Source organism: Balaenoptera acutorostrata, chromosome 3 (genome assembly GCF_949987535.1).
Source record: "Balaenoptera acutorostrata chromosome 3, mBalAcu1.1, whole genome shotgun sequence".
Taxonomy (NCBI): domain Eukaryota; kingdom Metazoa; phylum Chordata; class Mammalia; order Artiodactyla; family Balaenopteridae; genus Balaenoptera; species Balaenoptera acutorostrata.
This window is the reverse complement of record NC_080066.1, coordinates 76,466,736-76,487,517: the sequence shown is the minus strand read 5'-3', so window position 1 is coordinate 76,487,517 and position 20,782 is coordinate 76,466,736. Positions and strand designations below refer to the sequence as shown.

General features: G+C 41.0%; 1 protein-coding gene across 2 annotated transcripts in view; it reads right to left on the bottom strand.

Annotated features, from left to right (window-relative positions):
* LOC103012995 (nuclear receptor ROR-alpha) overlaps positions 1-20,782 on the bottom strand; it is a 182,841-nt gene that overhangs the window by 90,962 nt on the left and 71,097 nt on the right. Inside the window, exon 1 of one of the 2 annotated variants that reach the window (XM_057543454.1) lies at positions 6,116-6,266. The exons of the other annotated variant lie outside the window; for it this stretch is intronic. Within the exon in view, the coding sequence (XP_057399437.1) occupies positions 6,116-6,146 (31 nt within the window). The 5' untranslated portion in view covers positions 6,147-6,266. Of the gene's footprint in view, positions 1-6,115; positions 6,267-20,782 lie in introns of those variants that run through there. 2 annotated transcript variants of the gene reach the window in all.

Sequence of the window (20,782 nt, the reverse complement as noted above, 5' to 3'; positions counted from 1 at the left end):
TGTAGTACAAAAATTCAAGAGGTTCTAGTCAAACTGAAATGTGTTTGAGGAAAAAAATGACCAAGGTTGCTAGAAGGCTGACTGTGAACAGAATGCAGTGGAGAGGCACAGCAAAGATTGAGGGAGGGAGGGAGGGAGGGAGGGAGGGAGGGAGGGAGGGTGTGTGTGTGTGTGTGTGTGTGTGTGTGTGTGTGTGTGTGTGTGTGTGTGTGTGTGTGTGTGTGTGTGTTTCATACTTAGTCTTCAAATAACTGACAATCTTTCAATCTTTCATATGAAAGATGGATTAAATGTATTGTACACAGCCCCAAAAGAAAGGATCAGAATGAAGGGATTAAAAGTACAAAAGAGAGACTTATGCTTGAAATAAAAAGAATTTTCTTATTCAAGATGGAATAAGCTTCCTCTAACGATAGTGAGCTCCCCATCATAGGAGGTGTTCAAGCATAACCAGACAATTTGCCAGGAACGCTGTGGAGAGGAACCAAATGCCAAGAGGGTGTGTATCTGAATGACATTTTAGGTTTCTGCTCTCCCTGAGACTCTATGAAATCATGCTTATTTGCTTTCAGGCAAAGACCACTCAATCCAGTTGCCAGAGAAATAAACCCCCATCAAGTGAGAAATGAGCTTTTGCAGATCTATCTACTTGGAAACTTTGACTCTGATTTTCTAAAAGACAACAGATTTCTCAAGAATACGCCCATGATCATGCCCGTTAGCTGTCATGGAAACAACCAGGACAGCACTCACAAGCCCAAGGATTCATGAGTTTTCTACTCCATAAAGGGAGATGAAATTTAGAAGATGCGTTTGTGAATGCTCCCTTTGCCTAAAGCTAAGTGGACCATATAGATAAATGTCCAGCTCGATTCTCTCATAATGGAGTTAGGTTACACAGGTTAGCTGCATTTCATAGTATTCCATATTCTTTAGGAAAGTAATGCTTACATTTCACTCAGATCCTCTTACAACAAGCAGACTTAATGAAAATCGTGGATGAAGAGAGCTAATGGTAAGCAAATAAGAATAACCCTATTTGTATCAAATTGATTTTATTAAATAGTAATTTAAAGATATTAGGCTCAGCAAAGCATTACATAATTGAATCTATTTTTTTCCCTTATAAATGCCAGAGTTATAATTTCCACTAACTAGAGACAAAGTTATATCCAGGACATTTTCACAGCTTCCTCCAGGGGAGGCAGCGTGAAGACAGTAGAAATTAGGGCTCTAGTCCTCGCTTCACTTGTCAAGCTTGGCTAACCAACATATAACCTCTGTGAGCCTCAGTTTCTTTGACTAAAAACCACGACAGTGTCAGTGACTTCTCAGGGAGGATTAAATGAGACAAGAATGGCTGCAAACCATAAAGCAAAAAACAAATATAGATTAACATCAAACTGCTATTTGTTTATGAAATGCTTAGTAAATTTCAGAGGCAATGAAATCAAAAGCAAAAAATGAAATCGCTGGCAAACCTGGGGAATAGGTTTGACATTAATTTTTATACAAAGATTTTAAAGTCATCATATTTCTTCCTTATATTATGATGAGGGCTAACAAATGCCACTTAGAAAATCCAGAAACAAAAGATTTCAACTGCTTTCTTGCGTTTTGCCTGTTGGCTAATATATGCTGGTATCTGTCTATTTAGACGTCTTATTTCTGGATATAACACTCTGACAAGAAACAGAAAACCCATGATCCATCATGTCACAGACAATACTGACAGATACAAAAATCTCTGATTGCAAATCTCTAAGGCCATGACTCAAGGGCTGGTGTGGAAGGGAGGTATCGTCAGTGGAGGAGCTAGAGGAGGGAGAGAGAACAAGTAAATCATTCCTCAAAGGGTCAATATGTGGTCTTGGAGATAATACCAAATGTGAATTCACACCTGTGTTGTCACTGGTGGACCCCTCCAAATTATTATTATTTTTAAAGCAGAGAAACATAAATGCTAACTCTGAGCATCTAATTATGGTTTCTTAAAATTAATAAATATGAAATATATAGGTTAAGGCAGGTTTGATTTCTTATTAATAAACACTGTGAATACTTAGAATCCATGCAGAAAATTTCTATGACAAAGTATTCATAGATTTGTTCAACACAAGGGGTTTATTGATCACTAAAATAAGCTGAGAAAATTTTAAGAAAACTCAACTCTACCTCTAAAGATCTAGCTATCTATCTATGTATCTAACCATCCAGTAACTTTTTCTCCCAGTAAATGGTCATTTGTGAATATTATTTTCTTAGGTGCCCCAGAGCAAATTACAAAGTAGCTAGGTGCTACTGCTGATGCTTTGCAATTATCTACTTGCTGACCTCATCCATTTTATTGTGATTCACTTGGCTGGGAGGGAAAGGTTGGGAGAAAAAGGAGTCTAGTAAGAACTATTAATATATTTACTAATGTATCTACTAGATAGTAAAAAAAAAAAAAACCCTAATATTTAAATCATATATATATTTAAAGGACTAAGTCTGTTTAGAAATTGTATTATTTTATAACTGGGCAGCATTAAAGAAATTATATGGTACTCAATTCAAATCGAGGGCAAAGTGGTTTACTTGAGTATGATAAATTGAAAGTGATGTGATTGAAATATGTAAAATCAAGAGACTACTCATGAAAATGGTGCTTCTAAAATATTCTCTACTTCACAGAAGGTCCGAGCTCCCTCCTCGCCCAGTGGACAAATGGACTCAGAGATCCTTTTTCTTTAAAAGAACTGACCTCTCTTTGCCTGCTAAGCACTCTGGGGGCTGAAATAGCCATTTGAGTTTTCTCTTTCCAAGATCCAGCCATCACCCTCTCCCAATCCTACCCATCAAAGGTCATGAAAATGGAACAAAAATCCCAGCTAAGGGATACCACTGACACAGTACTTAAAATAAGACGAGGGATAAAATTCAAATTTCATTTGGGAAAGAGAAAGGCCAAATTCTTTAAAACTATAAAATCACATTTACTAGAGTTGGAAATACCCCTTATCACCCACATATACAGTATTTTCAAGGCGGTAACATGCCTTGTGTTTGCACATGGATTGTGCTGAGGGAAGAATCTATGATGGGACAGACATTCCCCTTAAGCCTCCCTTCACTCCCTTAACTCCATTTACATGTACACAGGCTGAGTGCTCCGCTCCTAGGAAGCAAAGGGGGTATAATCTACTAAAACTGATGAAGCGCTCGCATTTCCCTTCAGCACTGGCTGCTGCCTGACATTTGGCCAAAGCACTTTTATGATGAGTGGAACAAGTGCTCCCCTGATTATAAATGTTATCTCTGGCTCTCTCCATTTGCTCAAGAAGCAATCCAAATGGTACTGGAATTCTGTTGTTAATTAAACAAAAACAAAACTGAAGGATGAGACTCGAGTTGCTCAAATGAAGATTTTATTACTTCTAAGCATGAGCCCACTTTAAGCCTAAACTTATTTGACAACTAACACAGAGGAAGGATTTTCTTCTTTGGCGAGTTCAAAAGGCCTGCTTTAATGATGTTTTAAAAACATCAGTAAATCAGCCAACAAAGAGAACATTTCTCTTTTATGGTGGCTTGTTCTCTCCTCCCCTGGCCACATGCATACACATACCAAAAAACTATATTGTAAAGAGTGTTTCTGTTTTGTATAAAAAACCTAATTACACAAACTCTCTTACATATGGGACCAATTTAACTATTAAAACTGAGAGGCAGTAGGGAAGTATTTAATATGACTCTGGGCCAGTTTTTTTCCCCTTAAATCTGATACGGAAACATTTACAGCATTCTTTATTTTCCCACAAACTATTTTTCTTCAGTTTAAATATGCTCCAAAGCAAAATAATCCCATTAAGACACAGAATATTATGATATTGGGAATGAAATATTCTAATTGTCTAGATGCATTTTATTTCTACACCTCCCCCCCCCTCACCGCCCCCCCCCCTCGCAGCTGAGCTTATAGAAAAACTGAATTGCCAATACATCTGAGCTACTTTTCTCAAAGCACAATACTATGCATCTATTATCTTCTGGCAGCCAGAGGTCACTCCAAGACAAATGTGTGGGCTAGAGCTTTTGGGGGATATAGTGGTGGTGTGATTCCCATGATTATATCACTAAGGGATAGTATGGAACTTCATTTTGTGCTAGAACTACAAAAGCAAAAGCCTATGTACTCAGAAACATCAAAATTAAGTTAAAATATTCAAACGCACTTTCCTTATTGTTCGGTGGTTACTGTTCATTAGGGGAAATAGTATCAGCTTCTCACCCTTCTCCAATCGACACCAATCATACTAAATAAAATAGATAAGGACTAACCTTGACACCTCCCCAAATCTATTTCACGCCTTAAAGAAAACAACGGAAAATGTCTTAACTACAAAGGCTATCTGAATCGTTTTACTCTTACAGGATTAATGAACCGCTGGAAATAGCATAAAAGTTTTTTTGAGGGGGAGGGGAGGAGCGTACGTTTCGTCTACATAAGAAGTCGGTAAGAAAATCTTCAAATCATTTTGGGAAGAAAAAAAAAAAGTTAAGTGCTTAAGAAAGTGGAGGTCTCCTACCCTTTCCTTTATCTGTTGCATATTCTAAAAATGATTAAATTTCATTTCCCGCAAGCCACCGGGGAAAAGACAAAAAAATTGTTCTGGGCACGTCGTATAGAAAGATTTCATCTCAAGCTGCTCATCTTAGCGTCCAGTACGTTTCGGCCTGTTAATAATTAATAAAAGAGATGCCACCCAATCTCTAGTGAAGAAAGGCAAAGCTCGGTGATCCGAAAGTAAACCCAGTGCAGATACCGAACTGGTGTCCTTCGTCTAGGATTGCAACAAAACCTCAACCTTAGCAAACGTTTAACGAGCGCCCCGCGCCCGCACGGATGGGCAGAACCCGCAGTACAGTCTGCGTCTGCAAAACTGCTGCGTATGAGGGGAGCCCTGTCCGCCGCAAACAGATGGGGCTCTAAATCCCCACTCACAGCGGCCGGGTCTGCGGGCAGATTATCGGCCCCGAAGAACCTGCTGGCGCACAAGCCGGCGGAGGGCTGCGGGCTGAGTTTTCTCTCGGGCTGTTTGCGTGTCTCGGCTTGTCCGGACCGCGCAGGCGAGTTGCTGCGCACCTCCAAACTTCGGCTTTCCCATTAGAAATTTCCCTGACTTGCCACGGTTTCTTTCCTCCTCACCTGAGAGGACCTGAAGCCAGTCCTCTCTGCAACCAGTCCCCGCTGCCATCCCGCCACCAGCCCGGCAAAGGACTTCGGATTAGGGCGGAAGGCCGAGCGAGGAGGTTTGGCCGCGACTAACCCGCGCCCGTCGGCCCTCGCCGCCGTCTCACCTCCACCACTGCCCGCGAATCCTGTGTGGGGGGGGGGAGGAGTTGCCTCCCCACATCCATCCACAACGCAAAGTATCAAGTGAGGGTGCGCTGCGGCTGCCGCCCAGGGAGTCTTGGCACGCTCCAGAAGCCCGTCTCGCTCGGGCCTGCGCGCTTTCGGAAGCGGCCGCGGCGGGCACGCAGCGCGGACCGGCCGCACTACCCCTGCAAGCAGCCGCCCGGGCGCTCGGGGCCGCCGGGCGGCGGAGGGGGGGGGGGGGGAAGGGCGCAAGGCCCGCGGCGCTGACCAGTCCCCAGGGATGACACCGCGCCCGGGCGCACGCTCGGCCCGGCCCGGCCGCGGCGCCTTCCCTACGTAGGCCGGAGCTGTCCGGGGTGCGGGCCCTGGGGACCCGTCGCGGGCGCCCCTTGGCTTCCTCCGAGCTCCTCAGACCCTCCCCTCCCTGCCAAAAGCGCGGCGACTCCCAGCAAACTTTCTTCCGGGAGCCCCGCCGGGTGCCAGGCGGACCCGGGCGACTGACAGGAGCCGGAGGGGACAGAAGAGGGGGGTCCAGCCCCTGCGCCTTTGCCCCCGACAGGAGGCAAGCAGATCCCGCGGCCGGGCTCAGGGGGCGCCCTGCAGGGGCCCAAAAAGCCCTGGCGGGGCTCCAGCGCCCAGCCCCGGGCAGTACGTGCGCTCGGGCAGGCGCGCCCACCCCTCCCCCTGCCCGCCCGCCTCCCCGCCCCCCGGAGCAGCCAGCCCACCCGGCCCCGGCGGGGCGCCCGGGCTCACCTTTCATCGCTGCGATCACAAAATACATCATTTAAGCCGCGGTGCGGAGAGCGCAGGGAGAGCGGATGGTCCGACCCCGGAGCCCCCTCTGCCGCCGCCGCCGCGCCGCCGCCGCCTGAGCCACAGCAGCAGCTGCCGCAGCTGCCCGTCCGCCGAGAGCCATCCCGAGCCATAAGAGGCTCCATGTGACCGGCTGACATCACGGCCGCCGCTCTGTTTACACCGCGCCCCTCCGCTTCCTCCCCGGGCGGGAGGCGGGCGGCGCGAGGCGGGGGCGCCCCAGCGCCGCGCCCCGCCCCGCCCCCCCCGGGCAGGTGAGCGCGGCGGCGGCGGCGGCGGCTCCCGGGCGCACCCGCGCTGGCGCTGCCCTCCCGCGCCCCCGGCCCGCACCCGGGCCCCCGGCCTTCTGCTCGCCTCCCTGGGCACCTGTGGCCGCCCGGGCGCTTTCTGCGTGCAGCGTCCGGAATATCGCGCGTCTACTTTCTCCCGCACCCCTTGGGCTAGAGGGGCGCAACCCGACGCTACTTTCCTGCTCTCTTTCCGGATCTCCCAGGGGTGATAACTGTGCCAACTCGTTGGCGGAAAAGAGGGGTTTGTTCCGTCTGGCGGGGGGGTGGTGTTGTAGTCACCCTCACTTCCAATTTCCCTGATCGCCCCAGCTTTATTCGGAAGGTAGAGCCCCCTCCGGGGCCGTGGAGAACGCAGTCATCCGGACTGCTCGGGGAGTGGAGGAAGCGCCTCCTCAGTAAGAGCCTGGGAGGCTCGGCCTGGGAAGGGGGAACTCCGCCCACCCAGACGATGATATTTCTCATTACACCGACACCTAAGGTCCTGGTTTACACCTCGCCCTTCCCCCAGGACCACTGATACCTGGAAGGAGAGCAGAAAACTGTGTGAATCACCTAAATGAACTCGTCGCCAGCCGATTTGAGCCACTAATTTCCCAGGCTCTTCCATATCCACCATTCTCTCCAGAGAACCCATCACAAGTGGAAAAGGTTCTAATTGTCATACCCTAAAAATGAGATGTTGTGGTACTTTGACAGGGAAAACAAAAAACAAAAAACTAACAGCAACAAAAAAGCAAACAACCTCTAAAGGTCAACTTTGTGAATTTTAACTTGCAGCTAAGACCTAATTCCTTCCATACTTAATCCTTTTTACTGGTCTTGTGGAAACTTAAATCATGATATTATTATCAGATGAATCTCTTTACTATGAATTTCAGATGCTACATACCCATAGTCTGTGTTATTTAAAATTTCGGCAGGCTTGTCAACAGTATTGAGTGTAGCAGAAAAAATTATCAAAAGCCAAGTTTGTTACCTACTCCAGTTCCTTCACACAATTTCAACTCTGCTTTCTTTTCTGATGGTCTGTGTCTCCATTTACAACTCAAATATTAGATGGTTATTAGTTGTTGCATTCATGGTAGTTAAACAAGGAGAGTCCTAACATTTTTTCCCATATAAATGAGTTGTCCTTGACTCTGAGTTGGGCCATAATTTAAAACACATGCAGACAATCAACACTGGAAAAACTAGGATTCATTCACTCCCACCCCCGCATCCCCCTTCAAGGCAAAATTTACAGAGCGCTCTGATTTAGAAGGTCAAAAAAAAATTCATCGTACATTAAATCAAGCTGTAGCTTTATAAAAGTTTGACTTCAACTAAAGTCATCCTAACACAGTTTTTTTTCTTTAGAGTTTTTCCCAAATAAAACCACAAAAATAAGAAATCCTAAAAGCGTGGAGTCAAGATCTACCCATGTTAACTCAGCTGTGCAGCCATAGCAAAATGGACAAGGGTTTCAAATGAATCAACCATACCCACTGTGATGTTTATAATGATGAAATTAAGTCACACCACGTTCCCATGATGCAACTGCATCTCCCAGTGAGGCAACACCCCTCAGTTACACTGACACTATACTTCATATTTGGTTCTTGATTTCCCTCGTCCTAACGACTTTAACAAGGATGGGTAATGCCAAGCTGTCCTGTTGGTAGGTCCTGGATACGATTTTCTTTCCTTTGTATTGTTAAAGGATGGAAAAACATCAGAGAGTGCATGCTCATAGGGGTGTTTGTCCATACTCGCTGCAAACGAATCCAGATATACCACTCTGGAAATTCAGTGTTACTTTAAAACAGCATGCTGCTTTAGAAAATAATGCTTTGAAAATGACCAAATCCATTTGGTCTGCCTGTCAGACATCTGACTCCAAGGTAAATAGTCTTACATTACTAGTAATTGGTATTTATTTCCAGACCATTTCAAATGAAATCGGTAATCGGGAATGACATGTAACATGACATGTGCTCCTGCAATTACAAGAAGAATCATTCATCCTATAGATATGTCCCCAATAGAAATATATTCTCACAATACTTATTTGAAATATTTACACATTTATTCAACAAAGACATTTCCAGGATAATGTAATATTGACCTTGCCCTTTAGAAATGTATTCCATTCTCACCCTGCAACTAATGAGCAACAGAATTTCAGATATTAAGTCGTAACCTTCCTGTGTGGCTAGATGCTATTAGTAATACATGCCTCTACTAAATGTATTCTTTTATTTTCAACACAGCTTTTAACCCAGGGTATATTAGTGTTCTTTATATTAACACAAAGCTCTCGTGAAACTTCAAAAGTAAAAATGAGAGGTTTTTAAAAACCTCTTGAAATACAACTTTTCTACAGAGTTATACGTCCTCAACCAAGTAAATCAGTCAGGAATGAAAGGATCTGTATTTCCCTTCAATACTACTAAACTGGAGCCAAAAAAGATGCACATTTCAGTGCAAAATTTTACCAGCTAAATATTAAAATGCAGGAATAATTATTTGGATTCCATTAAATACACACTCCTGGAGTGCCTGCTATGGGGGAAAAACAGTGTTAAGCAGTATACTCTTCCCATCTGAAAAATTTTTACCAAGCGTTCTGAAAAAAAAAAAACCCATAAATAGAATATTGCTTACATGAAGATAATTAAACAGGATGGGACCTCTTTACCATGAATGGGATTATATCATACATGCATTCTCAAGTCAAATATTTCTGTTGGCTAATCTCAGAAAAAGAAGGCACACGCTGCATACTTAAAACACATGTAATTCAACTCGGAGTCCTCTAGAGAAAGCCCCACATGGTGTCCCTATGTACTGGGTTTCACATTGGATCTGTTACTTAGCAAGGAATTGGAGGGACATGACCGATGTCAGGTTGTTCCAAAATGCCTATGAGGAAAGCCTGCTGGATTTCTGCAGGGGTCTAGACTGGAGTATAATCAGTAAATTGGTGTCTGTCTTCCCACTTTCAGAGGTTAAATAAAGAAATGATCCTTGACTTTAGGAAAGTACATTTGGTTTTCTACCAAACGGAATCTGATCTCACGGTATACCACACCGACTCACACACTGAGTGCTATTGGGGAGAATGGCAAAACAATGGGTTGACAAACTTTTCCAGAATCGGCAAGTGGCTCGCAGTACAAAGATGTTTTCAAAGTTGGCTGATGCATGTGAGAGGGAGCATTTTGGCTCTGAGGTTCTGTCTCGCCTGGGCCCTGATTCTCTTTTTCCAGTGTGTGGCAGCTTGCTAATTCAACTAACTTCTTCCTAGCCGAACAAGAAAGGGATCAGTGAAAGGTTAATGTGGTCCTAGGCAGCTTGATTCAGCTGAATCCTTAGCCTCCATGGCATTGTGATCTGTAGGAGTTGGGCCATTCAGGCCGACATAAAGCCAGGGGACTGGGTCTCCTACAGACCAAACAGGGTCAGACTTAGAGAGTTCTGAGCAAGACTGCTTGGGAAGCTCCAGAGTAGACACAAACTTGCCTACAGTAGATCACAGCCTTGCTTAGTTTTGAGTCTGGAAGGAGCCAATGTCTCATAAAGAAACATTTATAAATGGAATAATACTGGTAAGACCAAGGTGACAGAGGGGTCCCCCTATTTATGTGTGTTAAGGGGGAGGGGATGAACAGATTAATATAACCTGTTTTATTCATGATTTTAAAGCAAATATAGATGCCAGATTTAAATGTACATGTATGTATGCACATACATAGTCCATGAAATATAGTGAAATGAATGATATTTTGATAGCAAGAGACATCTTCAATTTTACACACACACTCACACACACATACATATTTCACTTTACCAAGCACATTTACTGAATACTTATTATGCTCCTGGCCCTATACTGGAGAATCAAACAAGAACAAGACAATAGCTCTGATCTTGAGAAGCTCCCTAATCAGCTGACCTTGGCTCTGAAAACTCTATATAGAAGTCAGTTCCCTGAGTCTGAACTTTCCTAAAGAAAGGCAGTGTCTGGTCGGTCACCCATTGAAAAGATGTTTGTACAGCACTTCACCCCTCACAGTTGATAGATGGCTGCAAATCATTAGTGTGGCTGTTAGTGTAATGGGATGTTAGAGGTGAAAGATTTGGCTGCATTGAGACGATGGTGAAGGGATTCTGAGTTTCTGGAAGCACATATCTCATACATCTATTAGGAAATTCAAGAACTGGCAGATGTGTTGTAACCATCACAAGGAGGGAAAGGGTAAAGTTCACAGGCATTCAGACCCAAGCAACCCCCACAGAATAGGTAGGTGGGAGGTGCCTCACTACACACACACCTGCCAAGGCGGCAAGGAAGGAGACTCACCTCAGAGGCCAGAGGAACTGCCATCCCTGGTGTTCCCATGAGATGTCCTCACCCCACTCCTACAGCTGGCAGTGGAACAGGCATTCGGGAAATGATGATTTTCATTTATTTTATTGAAGTATAGTTGATTTACAATGTGTTAATTTCTGCCGTACAGCAAAGTGATTCAGTCATATATATGTGTATATATATATAGATACACAATATATATTCTTCTTCATATTCTTTTCCATTATGGTTTATTACAGGATATTGAATATAGTTCCCTGTGCTATAAAGTAGGGCCTTGTTGTTTATCTATTCTATGTATAATAATTTGCATCTGCTAATCCCAAACTCCCAATCCATCCCTCCTCCACCCCTTTGCCCCTTGGCAACTGCAAATCTGTTCTCTATCTGTGTCTGCTTCTATTTTGTAGATAAGTTCATTTGTTTCATATTTTAGATTCCACATGTAAGTGATATTGTATTTTTGTCTTTCTCTGTCTGACTTACTTCACTTAGTATGATAATCTCTAGGTCCATCCATGTTGCTGCAAATGACATTATTTCATTCTTTTTTATGGCTGAGTAATAGTCCATCGTATATATATACACCACACCTTCTTTATCCATTCATCTGTTGATTGACATTTAGGTTGTTTCTGTGTCTTGGCTGTTGTAAAGAGCATAGGAAATGATGTTTCTCTTCTTCTTTTCTTTTTTACGTTAAAGGAATATGGGTAGCAGAAGTGAACTCAGAACCTGGAACCCTGGGTTCAAATTTCACACTTGTCACTAGCTTTCTACGTCACCTTGGGCAAGTTATTTCCCCTCTCAGGCCATCAGGCCCCTGACCTGTAGAATGAAGAAATGGGAACAGACCTCAAAGGGTTCCTGCAACTCAAACATCCTGTGACTACTTTCAGGACCATGTCCTAGCCCCTTCTCAGAAACACCTTCATCCCTTCCTTTTTGGGGCACCATGTCCACTTCCTTCTCCAAGGAGCCTTCCTTGTTTCACTGAACCCCACGGTAGGGTACCATGAGCTCTGGCATTAGACAAAACTGGGCTCCAAACCAACCTTCATCCTACTCACTAGCTGAATGATCTTGAGCAAATCTTTGTTTCCTCATATGTGAAAGAAGGATAGTAGAACCTTGTAGGCACACTGGGAGGATTAAATGAAACAATTTAAAGAAAGGACACAGCGATTATCTCTTAGTAGACTTACAAGTGGAAATACCATCACCATTCCCACATTGTTATACACGCAGGTCCTGTGCCTGGCAAAAATTATTGACCTTAATAAAGATGTGTTGACATGATTATCAGCACGCACTTTTGATAAGCTTTCTACAATTTTGAAATGTGTGTGTGTGCGTGTGTGTGTGTGTGTGTGTGTGTGTGTGTGTAGCAAGCATTTATTAAGTACCTGCTAGGTACTGGGAATACAAAGATGAATAAATATTAAATTACCCCTTGGCATAAGGGGCCTCTTTTTAAAATGTATTATTTTCTATAAGAGTGCAGGCTTTTTTATGTCTTGTTTCCTGTAAGAATGCAAGTTCCCATCCAATGAACAATGATAAACATCTGTGCATTACACTGTGCTGGGACATGGAGAGGAAAGGAAAAAGAGTAAGATGTCAGACCTTCCCTCAAGGAGTTTGCAATCTAGTAGGAAAATGAATTCAATGCTTATAATGTAAGGCAGAATGTGTGACACATACTCTAAGTAAGGTGCTATGTGAGCCAAGAGTAAGAGAGATTACTCTGTGCAGGGTTAATCTTATACTTTATAAGCAGAAGGACTTCATGGAGGAGGTACCACTTGAACCAGACCTTGAAAGACAAATCAAATTTTAGGGGATAGAAAAAGGAATAAAGGGCAAAAGGACATCTTAGAAGGAGGGCAGAACACAGGTAAAAGAACAGAATAGAAAATGCATTTTTAACTTAAGGAACAACTAGTAGTGACGGTTTAGAGTATCATGAAGTACATATAGATAAGGAGGGGAGAAAGCTCAGAATATAGGTTGTAGCTATTTCACTTTCCTTCGACGTGCCTAGTACAGAGCTTTGCAAAGTGTACACAGTCAGAGAATGAGTTTTGAAAAAAGAATTGAGGGCAGAAGAAGGGAACTGTGCTTTAGAAAGTAAATCTCTTTGCAGCTTGCCTATTTCATAGTCTTATTCTAAGGATTAATAGTTGGTTTGATAGTCATAAAGTTAAATTGCACTTAATAAAACACATAGAGCAAAAGAGTTCCACATCACAGCACACCCAGGAAGAATAAAACTGGAAATGGGTGTTATTTCATCAGAGTGAAAAGCTAAGCAGAGCATTTTAAGAGGAACTAGGTAAACTGAATGTTATTTGATTTCGTATCTCATCCATTTCAGTTCTGAAAATGATCTGAGACAGTTCTATCAATACAGATGCTTCATATAGAGGTGATATGTTATTTTTTAAGGACTCTTAAAATATATATTTTCAAATAATGGGGAGAAGATAAGCAGTTACAGATGGTTTTCCCTATTTTTGTCACGCATGATCAAGGACCACAGTGTAACGTGGGTTTCACTGGGAAATCCGAGTCTCGCAGCTAGCAGCGTCCCAGGAGAAAATGCTGGCATTATTTTGCTTTCGCAGAGAAAATATGCTTCTGTTCAGCCAAGCCAAGTAATCAATTATTATGCATTATGAAATACTCATTTTATAACTATTGACATTTCAGACAGTTGTGCCACATGTCAATAATGGTTTTGAGGCTCACATTTAAGCTCCAGCTCATAGGATGGAATTCACTGGGCTGACAATGTTGGGTCAGAAGTCTATTCTCTGCCCTCAGAAGTACACTTATTATTTATGTCCAGTCCTGCACTGAGGAAGTATGCTGTGAGGACTGAAACAAGAACAGACTTGGGTGTGTCTTTCTGTTTTCATAAAAAATGTTAATTTCTTCTAAATATATTAGATTCACAGTAAAAAATCAACACTTTTCTCTTGAATTAAAAAAACGATTCCTGCATTTTGTAAGATGGAGGTTCATTAAATTAGGCATTCCATTCAGAGGCTCCAAAATTCACATGAGATTTTGAGTATTCCAGTTAAACCTTGTGTTCCACAGAGATGATTTTCTGAAATCAAAATGGCTTTCCAATACTTATATCACACTGCTGCTGTTCTTGCTTTTACCTCACCCATTGCTTCACAACTCCTTGGAACTTACTCTGTGGCAGGTGCTTTTTAACACTGAATTCACTCGAAAGGGGCTTTTGTAGGTGAGAAAACTGACGCACAGATAAATTAAGTAACTTGTCCAAGAACACAAGGAACCATAAGGAAAACCCAGGTGAACTGAATCTAGGGTATGCACTCTTAACAACTACGTTATGACTCTCAAACATTTTCTGAATTTTCCTTGAATTGTGCACTACTCAGTATTTTGAAAAAGGCAAGCTGACTTCTTCAGGAATCAAAGTTGACTACTCTAATAAAATTTAGGCATGCGTGCAAGAAATTCTTTTATCACTAGCTCTCATAATTGAGCGGGGTTAGCATGTGTCATTATGAATTATTGCACAATTTAGTAAATTACTTAATTACTTACTAATGAAGAAACATACTGTACAGGTTTGTAATTATCCTGTTTGAAAACAATGTTGTCATTTGTCCATTTAATAAACACTTGCTACACATTAACTCTTGAGGGGAATTCTTTGCACTTTTGGAATAAACAACTCTAAATACTGGCAATAGAATGTGACATAGGAATAGAAGGAAACTAACAACTTACAAAAGCCAAAGCTGGTGTTTCTAAAAGACTCCAAACAAAGTAACAAATCTGTTAGAAACACAAAAAATAATTTTATACTTCATCCTCTTCTACAGGAAAAGCACAAGATAGAGATAGTTACTGTTTTTACTTTTCCAAATTGTATCACGGCTGCTCTTTTCATAAATAGTTTTTGCAACATGTCATATAATATAGCATTTCTTTCACCTATTTTAATCACCCAATAAATGGCTTCCATAGTATAATAAGCAGAGCTACTTAATTTTCAATACACTTTCAATAAATCATTGTCTACATTTTTAAAGTGACTATACTCATGCATGGCCTCGTTATTTATACAAAGACATAGTACATACATAGCCTCAAGATGTTTTGACAACACATCTTAAGTAAAATATAAAGTAAATTTTTTTTACTTTACCACATCTTTACTCCTTGAAATGTAACAGAGATAATGTGGTAGAGCCATGGTAAACAAGGAAAAATTTTTAAAAGGACGTATCAGAATTGTGAGACACTCAGAGAGGTCATGTGGTAGGTCTTCCTGCTTCCAAGGATGTAAGCAGCTAAACCGTCCATGTCTGACAGTTGCCTATCATTAAATAATCATATATAAGCAAGATAAGTGATATTCTATTTTTTCTCTTTTTGTATTTTCTCTATTATCCCAGGGACGATATGCCATTTCACTGGGTAATTCAAGTCAAAGGAAAGTTTTGTTCTCTTATGAGTAATTCATATACTGAATATTAGAGTTACAGTATAGTTTGCAGATTTCACCGCTTGTCAAAAACCAGTAAGGGGCTTCCCTGGTGGCACAGTGGTTGAGAATCTGCCTGCCAGTGCAGGGGACACGGGTTCGAGCCCTGGTCTGGGAGGATCCCACATGCCGCGGAGCAACTAGGCCCATGAGCCACAACTACTAAGCCTGCGTGTCTGGAGCCTGTGCTCCGCAACAAGAGAGGCAGCGATAGTGAGAGGCCCGCGCACCGCGATGAAGAGTGGCCCCCACTTGCCGCAACTAGAGAAAGACCTCGCACGAAACGAAGACCCAACACAGCCAAAAAAAAAAAAAAAAAAAAACCAGTAAGAAAATACTTCCTGTAAACCAGTAAGAACCACATTAAATTTAAGCACTACAAAACAGCAGAAAAGAAAACATGTTTTTTATGTCCATTGTATCCACTGCTCAATTATGGTGTAACATAAATTACTACATAGTGTTTATTTTACACTAACAGTGTTCTGTCAATGAGAACTGTAGTAAAATACGTTTTAATAGTATTTTCTGATGTTGCTGTGGCAAACTAGAGGAATTGTATTTTGATTCATCCTTCAGACCTCAGTTTTTTAAAATTTCTTATCAAACTATAATTTACATACAGCAAAACTCACTCTTCTTAGTGAACAGTTCTGCGAATTTTGACAAAGGTTTTTAATTTCATAATGACCAACACAATCAAGATATGAAAGAGTTCCATCTCCCTCTCCTCCCAAATTCTTTTGTGTCCTTCTGTAGCCAACTTATTCGCCTTCTCCAAACCCTGGTAACCACAGATCTGTCTCTTCTATCCCTATAGTTTAGCCTTTAAAGAATATCATTTAAGGGCTTCCTTGGTGGCGCAGTGGTTGAGAGTCTGCCTGCCGATGCGGGGGACACGGGTTCGAGCCCTGGTCTGGGAAGATCCCACATGCCGCGGAGCAACTAGACCCGTGAGCCATGACTACTGAGCCTGCGCGTCTGGAGCCTGTGCTCCGCAACAAGAGAGGCCACGATAGTGAGAGGTCCGCGCACCGCGATGAAGAGTGGCCCCCGCTTGCCGCAACTAGAGAAAGCCCTCGCACAGAAACGAAGACCCAACACAGCCAAAAGTAAATAAATAAATAAATAAATAATTAAAAAAAAAAAAGAATATCATTTAAATGGAAAACTATATTAATGTAGCCCTTTGACTCTGGTTTCTTTACTTAGCACAATGCATTTCAGATACACTCCAAGAGCAAATCAATAATTTGTTACTTTCTATAGTTCAGTAGTATTCCAGTCTGCAGTTTACTCATTCCCTGATTGAAGGACATTTAGGTTGTTTCCATTTCTCAGCAATCACAAACCAAGTGGCTATGAACATTCATGTACAGGTTTTTTGTGTGAACATATGTTTTTATTTTACTTGGGTAAATATCTAGTAATGGGAACGAAGACCCAACGCAGCCAAAACAAACAAACAAACAAACAAACAAAACGCTGAACCGACAGCCAACAGCAATGAGCAAAGCTTACCTAACATGTATTTTCTCTGTAAGGTACATCACACTTAGGAAGAACACTAGCCAGCACTTCAGCACTATGCTTGGGGGCTACTTTAAACAGCAATATTACCAACAAAAAGCACACAAATTAGAAAAATGTGGCACTGAACAGACTGTGAAAAGGACACTTGTTTACAGTATGAGAGCTGAAACAAGAAGGCAGAACGTTGCCTCAACCAACCTCAGCTGGGGGCATGTGTGTCAGTATGCTTTGCGCTTGCCTAAGTGTGAGAAAGGCAGCCAGTAATTTTTTTTATAGTTGAAGTACAATCGATTTACATTATAGTTGATTTACAATATTGTGTTAGTTTCAGGTGTATAGCAAAGTGATTCAGTTATATATTATTTCGGATTATTTTTCCATTATAGATTATTACAAGGTCTTGAATATAGTTCCCTGTGCTATACAGTAGATACTTGTTGCTTACCGATTTTATGTATAGTAGTTTCTGTTAATCCCATACTCCTAATCCCCCCCTCCCTTTCCCCTTTGGGAAAGTTTGTTTACTATGTCTGTGAGTCTGTTTATGTTTTGTATATAGTTTAATTTGTTTTATTTAGATTCCACATATAAGTGATATCATAAAGTATTTGTCTTTGTCTGACTTACTTCACTAAGTATAATATTCTCTAGGTCCATTCATGCTGCTGCAAATGGCATTATTTCATTCTTTTCATGGCTGAGTAATGTTAATGGCAGCAAGTATTGATTTGGGGGTTATAAATAAATTTTGGTGAGTAGGCAAATATGCAAATACAGAATCTGCCAATAATATGAATCAACTCTACCATCAACTATCTATCTATCTATCTATCTATCTATCTATCTATCTATCTATCTTGCCATCCTACAGTTTCAGTTTAAATGTCACAGGCTTGAGGATGTCTTGTCCAAACTGCTAGCCTCCATCAGATGAGCTTTGGGCTCCCATTGGCATCCTGTTCTTCCCTTTCTGTAAACCTGATTCTTCACACTGTTTTGTTTTTGTTTTTTGTAATCATTTGTTCTCTTTTCTGTCTTCTTCACTGGACTTTACTCTCTAAGAGGCAGGGATTCGCCTTTGTACCTCTTGTAACATGAAGGCTGAGCACACTGCCTGGTATACACTACACGTTGGATAAATATTTGTTGAATAAATGAATGCTTCTTTGAAAGCAGCATGTATGGTGGAAAGAGCACTAGAATTGGAGTTGGAAAATCTGTCTTACCATCCCAGTTCTAATACCTAGTGGTTGTGTAACTGGTGACAAGTTACTTATATTCCTTGAGCCTCAGTTTTCTCACCTGTAAAATTGGAAAAACAATACCCATATTTCAAAAAAAAATTTAAGCCTTCGAAGTCAGACAACAAACCTGAAAACGTTAGTATCTGTTGATATCCTAGTCACTGGATTGGAATGGTTTATGAACCACGACTAGACTTTTATAACTATATGAGCAGTATAAAATATACTGATGAACACTACGAACAGCAAGTTTATTTAGCCATCCACATACTACCAACTCTTCATGTATTTGGTTTTATGAACTCAGGGGACTCCAATAGTTAAGAAGTTTTGGCACTCCATCAAGCCACACTCTTTAAGATCAAAGGTTATGTACACTATATACTATGAATATATCTTCATAGCAACTGATGATTTATGTACTCCATTTCAAAAATATTTTCTGAACGTTTGAAAGTCACTCTGCAATAACATAGAGTTTGTATTCTTTGGAAACAAGATTTTTTTCTCTTTCAAACACTACTGAAAAAACAAAGAATTAAATTTAATTAATAACCATACCATGATTCTGCCTGAAATGTTTTCTTGCAAAGATCTGTTACCTCCCTTAAGATTTCAAGGCAATAAAAATCAATAATTTCTATAAAATCATCACAATCCTTTTGTGTGTAACTAAGGCTAACAAAGTAAATGCTCAGGTCCTGTGGAAAAGAAATTGCATAAACAATACAATGGTTACATCACTCAAAATTTATACAGAGGATTGCCTTACAAAATTATGATGATCAGATATGACTAAGTGACACTATTTAAGATTGTTGGTCTTTAGTAGATGCAAAGCATGATGATTCACTGGCAAAGCAAGCTAATGGTAGGGAGGGAGAGATGTTAACTTTGTGTATTTGATTACAAAGCAGAACAGATAGTAAAACCTCAGAATCAATAATCATTATTTTATATGAAACTTTCATTGTTTCCTAAATTAGATTCATATTAACTTTTCTTGAGACATTTTTTCAACACATAAATTCTTATAAGGAACCTAACCACAGGCCTAAACTAAACCTAGAGTTTAAAACATTATTTGCTGACAGGCATCCTCCAAGTGTTTTCCACAGAGGGACATCACTTCCGATTATTTCCATGTTATTTTAAATGATCTTGGACAGGGCTACTGAATGACTTGTCGGGGAACAGGAAAACATTATGACACCACTTCTCCAGATTTCTTCCCAGAACATGAAATACTTGGGATCATTCTAATGTAATCAAGGCTAGTTTCATATGAAGCGTCAGTTTTAACTGGGGGAGATGCTTCTAACATATGGCCGCTGGGCTCTGACTCACAGCAACCTTCAAATTCTGGCCAAAATATCTGTTTCCTGAGATTGTGTCTGATAGGTCTGCGCATCCCTGGTGGGCCCAGAAGGCATTCAATAAATGCTATTGTTGGAACAAATGAATGAATTAATGAGTTTCTAATTATGAGCTACAAATTCTTCCATCAACAAAATAATCCCATAGGAAAGCAGCAATGTACTTGGAATTCATATCTATGAAGAGTTCTATTTTCAGCCCCTTTACAATTTTTTTTATCGTTTCTCAATGATATGCTCAACTTGGTCTTTCTTGATTTTTTTTTTTTTTTAAACTAAGGTGTCAAAAGCACTGGAGCGTTTTCCAGAACATGAAAGACAAGTACAGTTCTTTGAAAGTTTCATTTGTATGTAGCTTGTGCATGATAATTATTTTTAAAACTCAGATAATCACCAGATATTTTCTGAGAACAGACTGTGGGCGAGGTACTGTGTGAGATATTTGAAAAATAAAGTTAAAAACATCCTACCCATGCTGACGCACCAAGAATTGTCATTAAGGATAGTAGAAGGTGTGCAGGTTCCAGAATATCCACAGGTGAGGCAAATGTTTATCTAAGTGACACTAAGTTAGAACAGTTATCAAAGTAGTATAAATAATTGCTATCACACGTTTCATAATTAGAGCACTGTCATTCAAAAACCTTATGAAATGCAACATGGAAGAAAACAAAACAGAAAGAAAGATCCACAAAGATACCACTAAAATTCCAGTAACTAAAGTTCGTGTCTGAGCTTAAACAAATCCCTCAGGCATTCGCTCAGAGACTATTTACTCTTATGTAAGACAGTTCTGACAACCTTGATATCTGATTTTCCAGTATACAGGATATATTAGAAAAAAAAAAAAAAAAAAAAGCCCAGCAGAAAGGAATAGAAAGTTCTGCTCATAGGAGCAAGGAGAAACAATAAATACTGAAGGAAGAGATAAAAAATGATAAAATGTTAGACATAAGAACTCAAAAAGTATAGCAGCTTGGGACTACTTAGCATAGGGGCAAACAACAAGCCACACCTGCAAAGTCTCCGAGGACATCCTGTATTACAGCATACTGCACACACCATCATAATTAGTGTTTATAATGACTTTGAAACATTAAGAATGCATTAGCCCATGAACTCTAAGAAGCCAGGGACTTACATAATATATTTTGAAAGGCTTCCCCCACCGCCAAACAGAGTGAAGTAGTTTAGGCACTTAGACAGATACATTCCAGAAAATTAATTTACATGGAATATCTCATTTTCTAATAATGTTTGTGAATCTGGCATTGATATA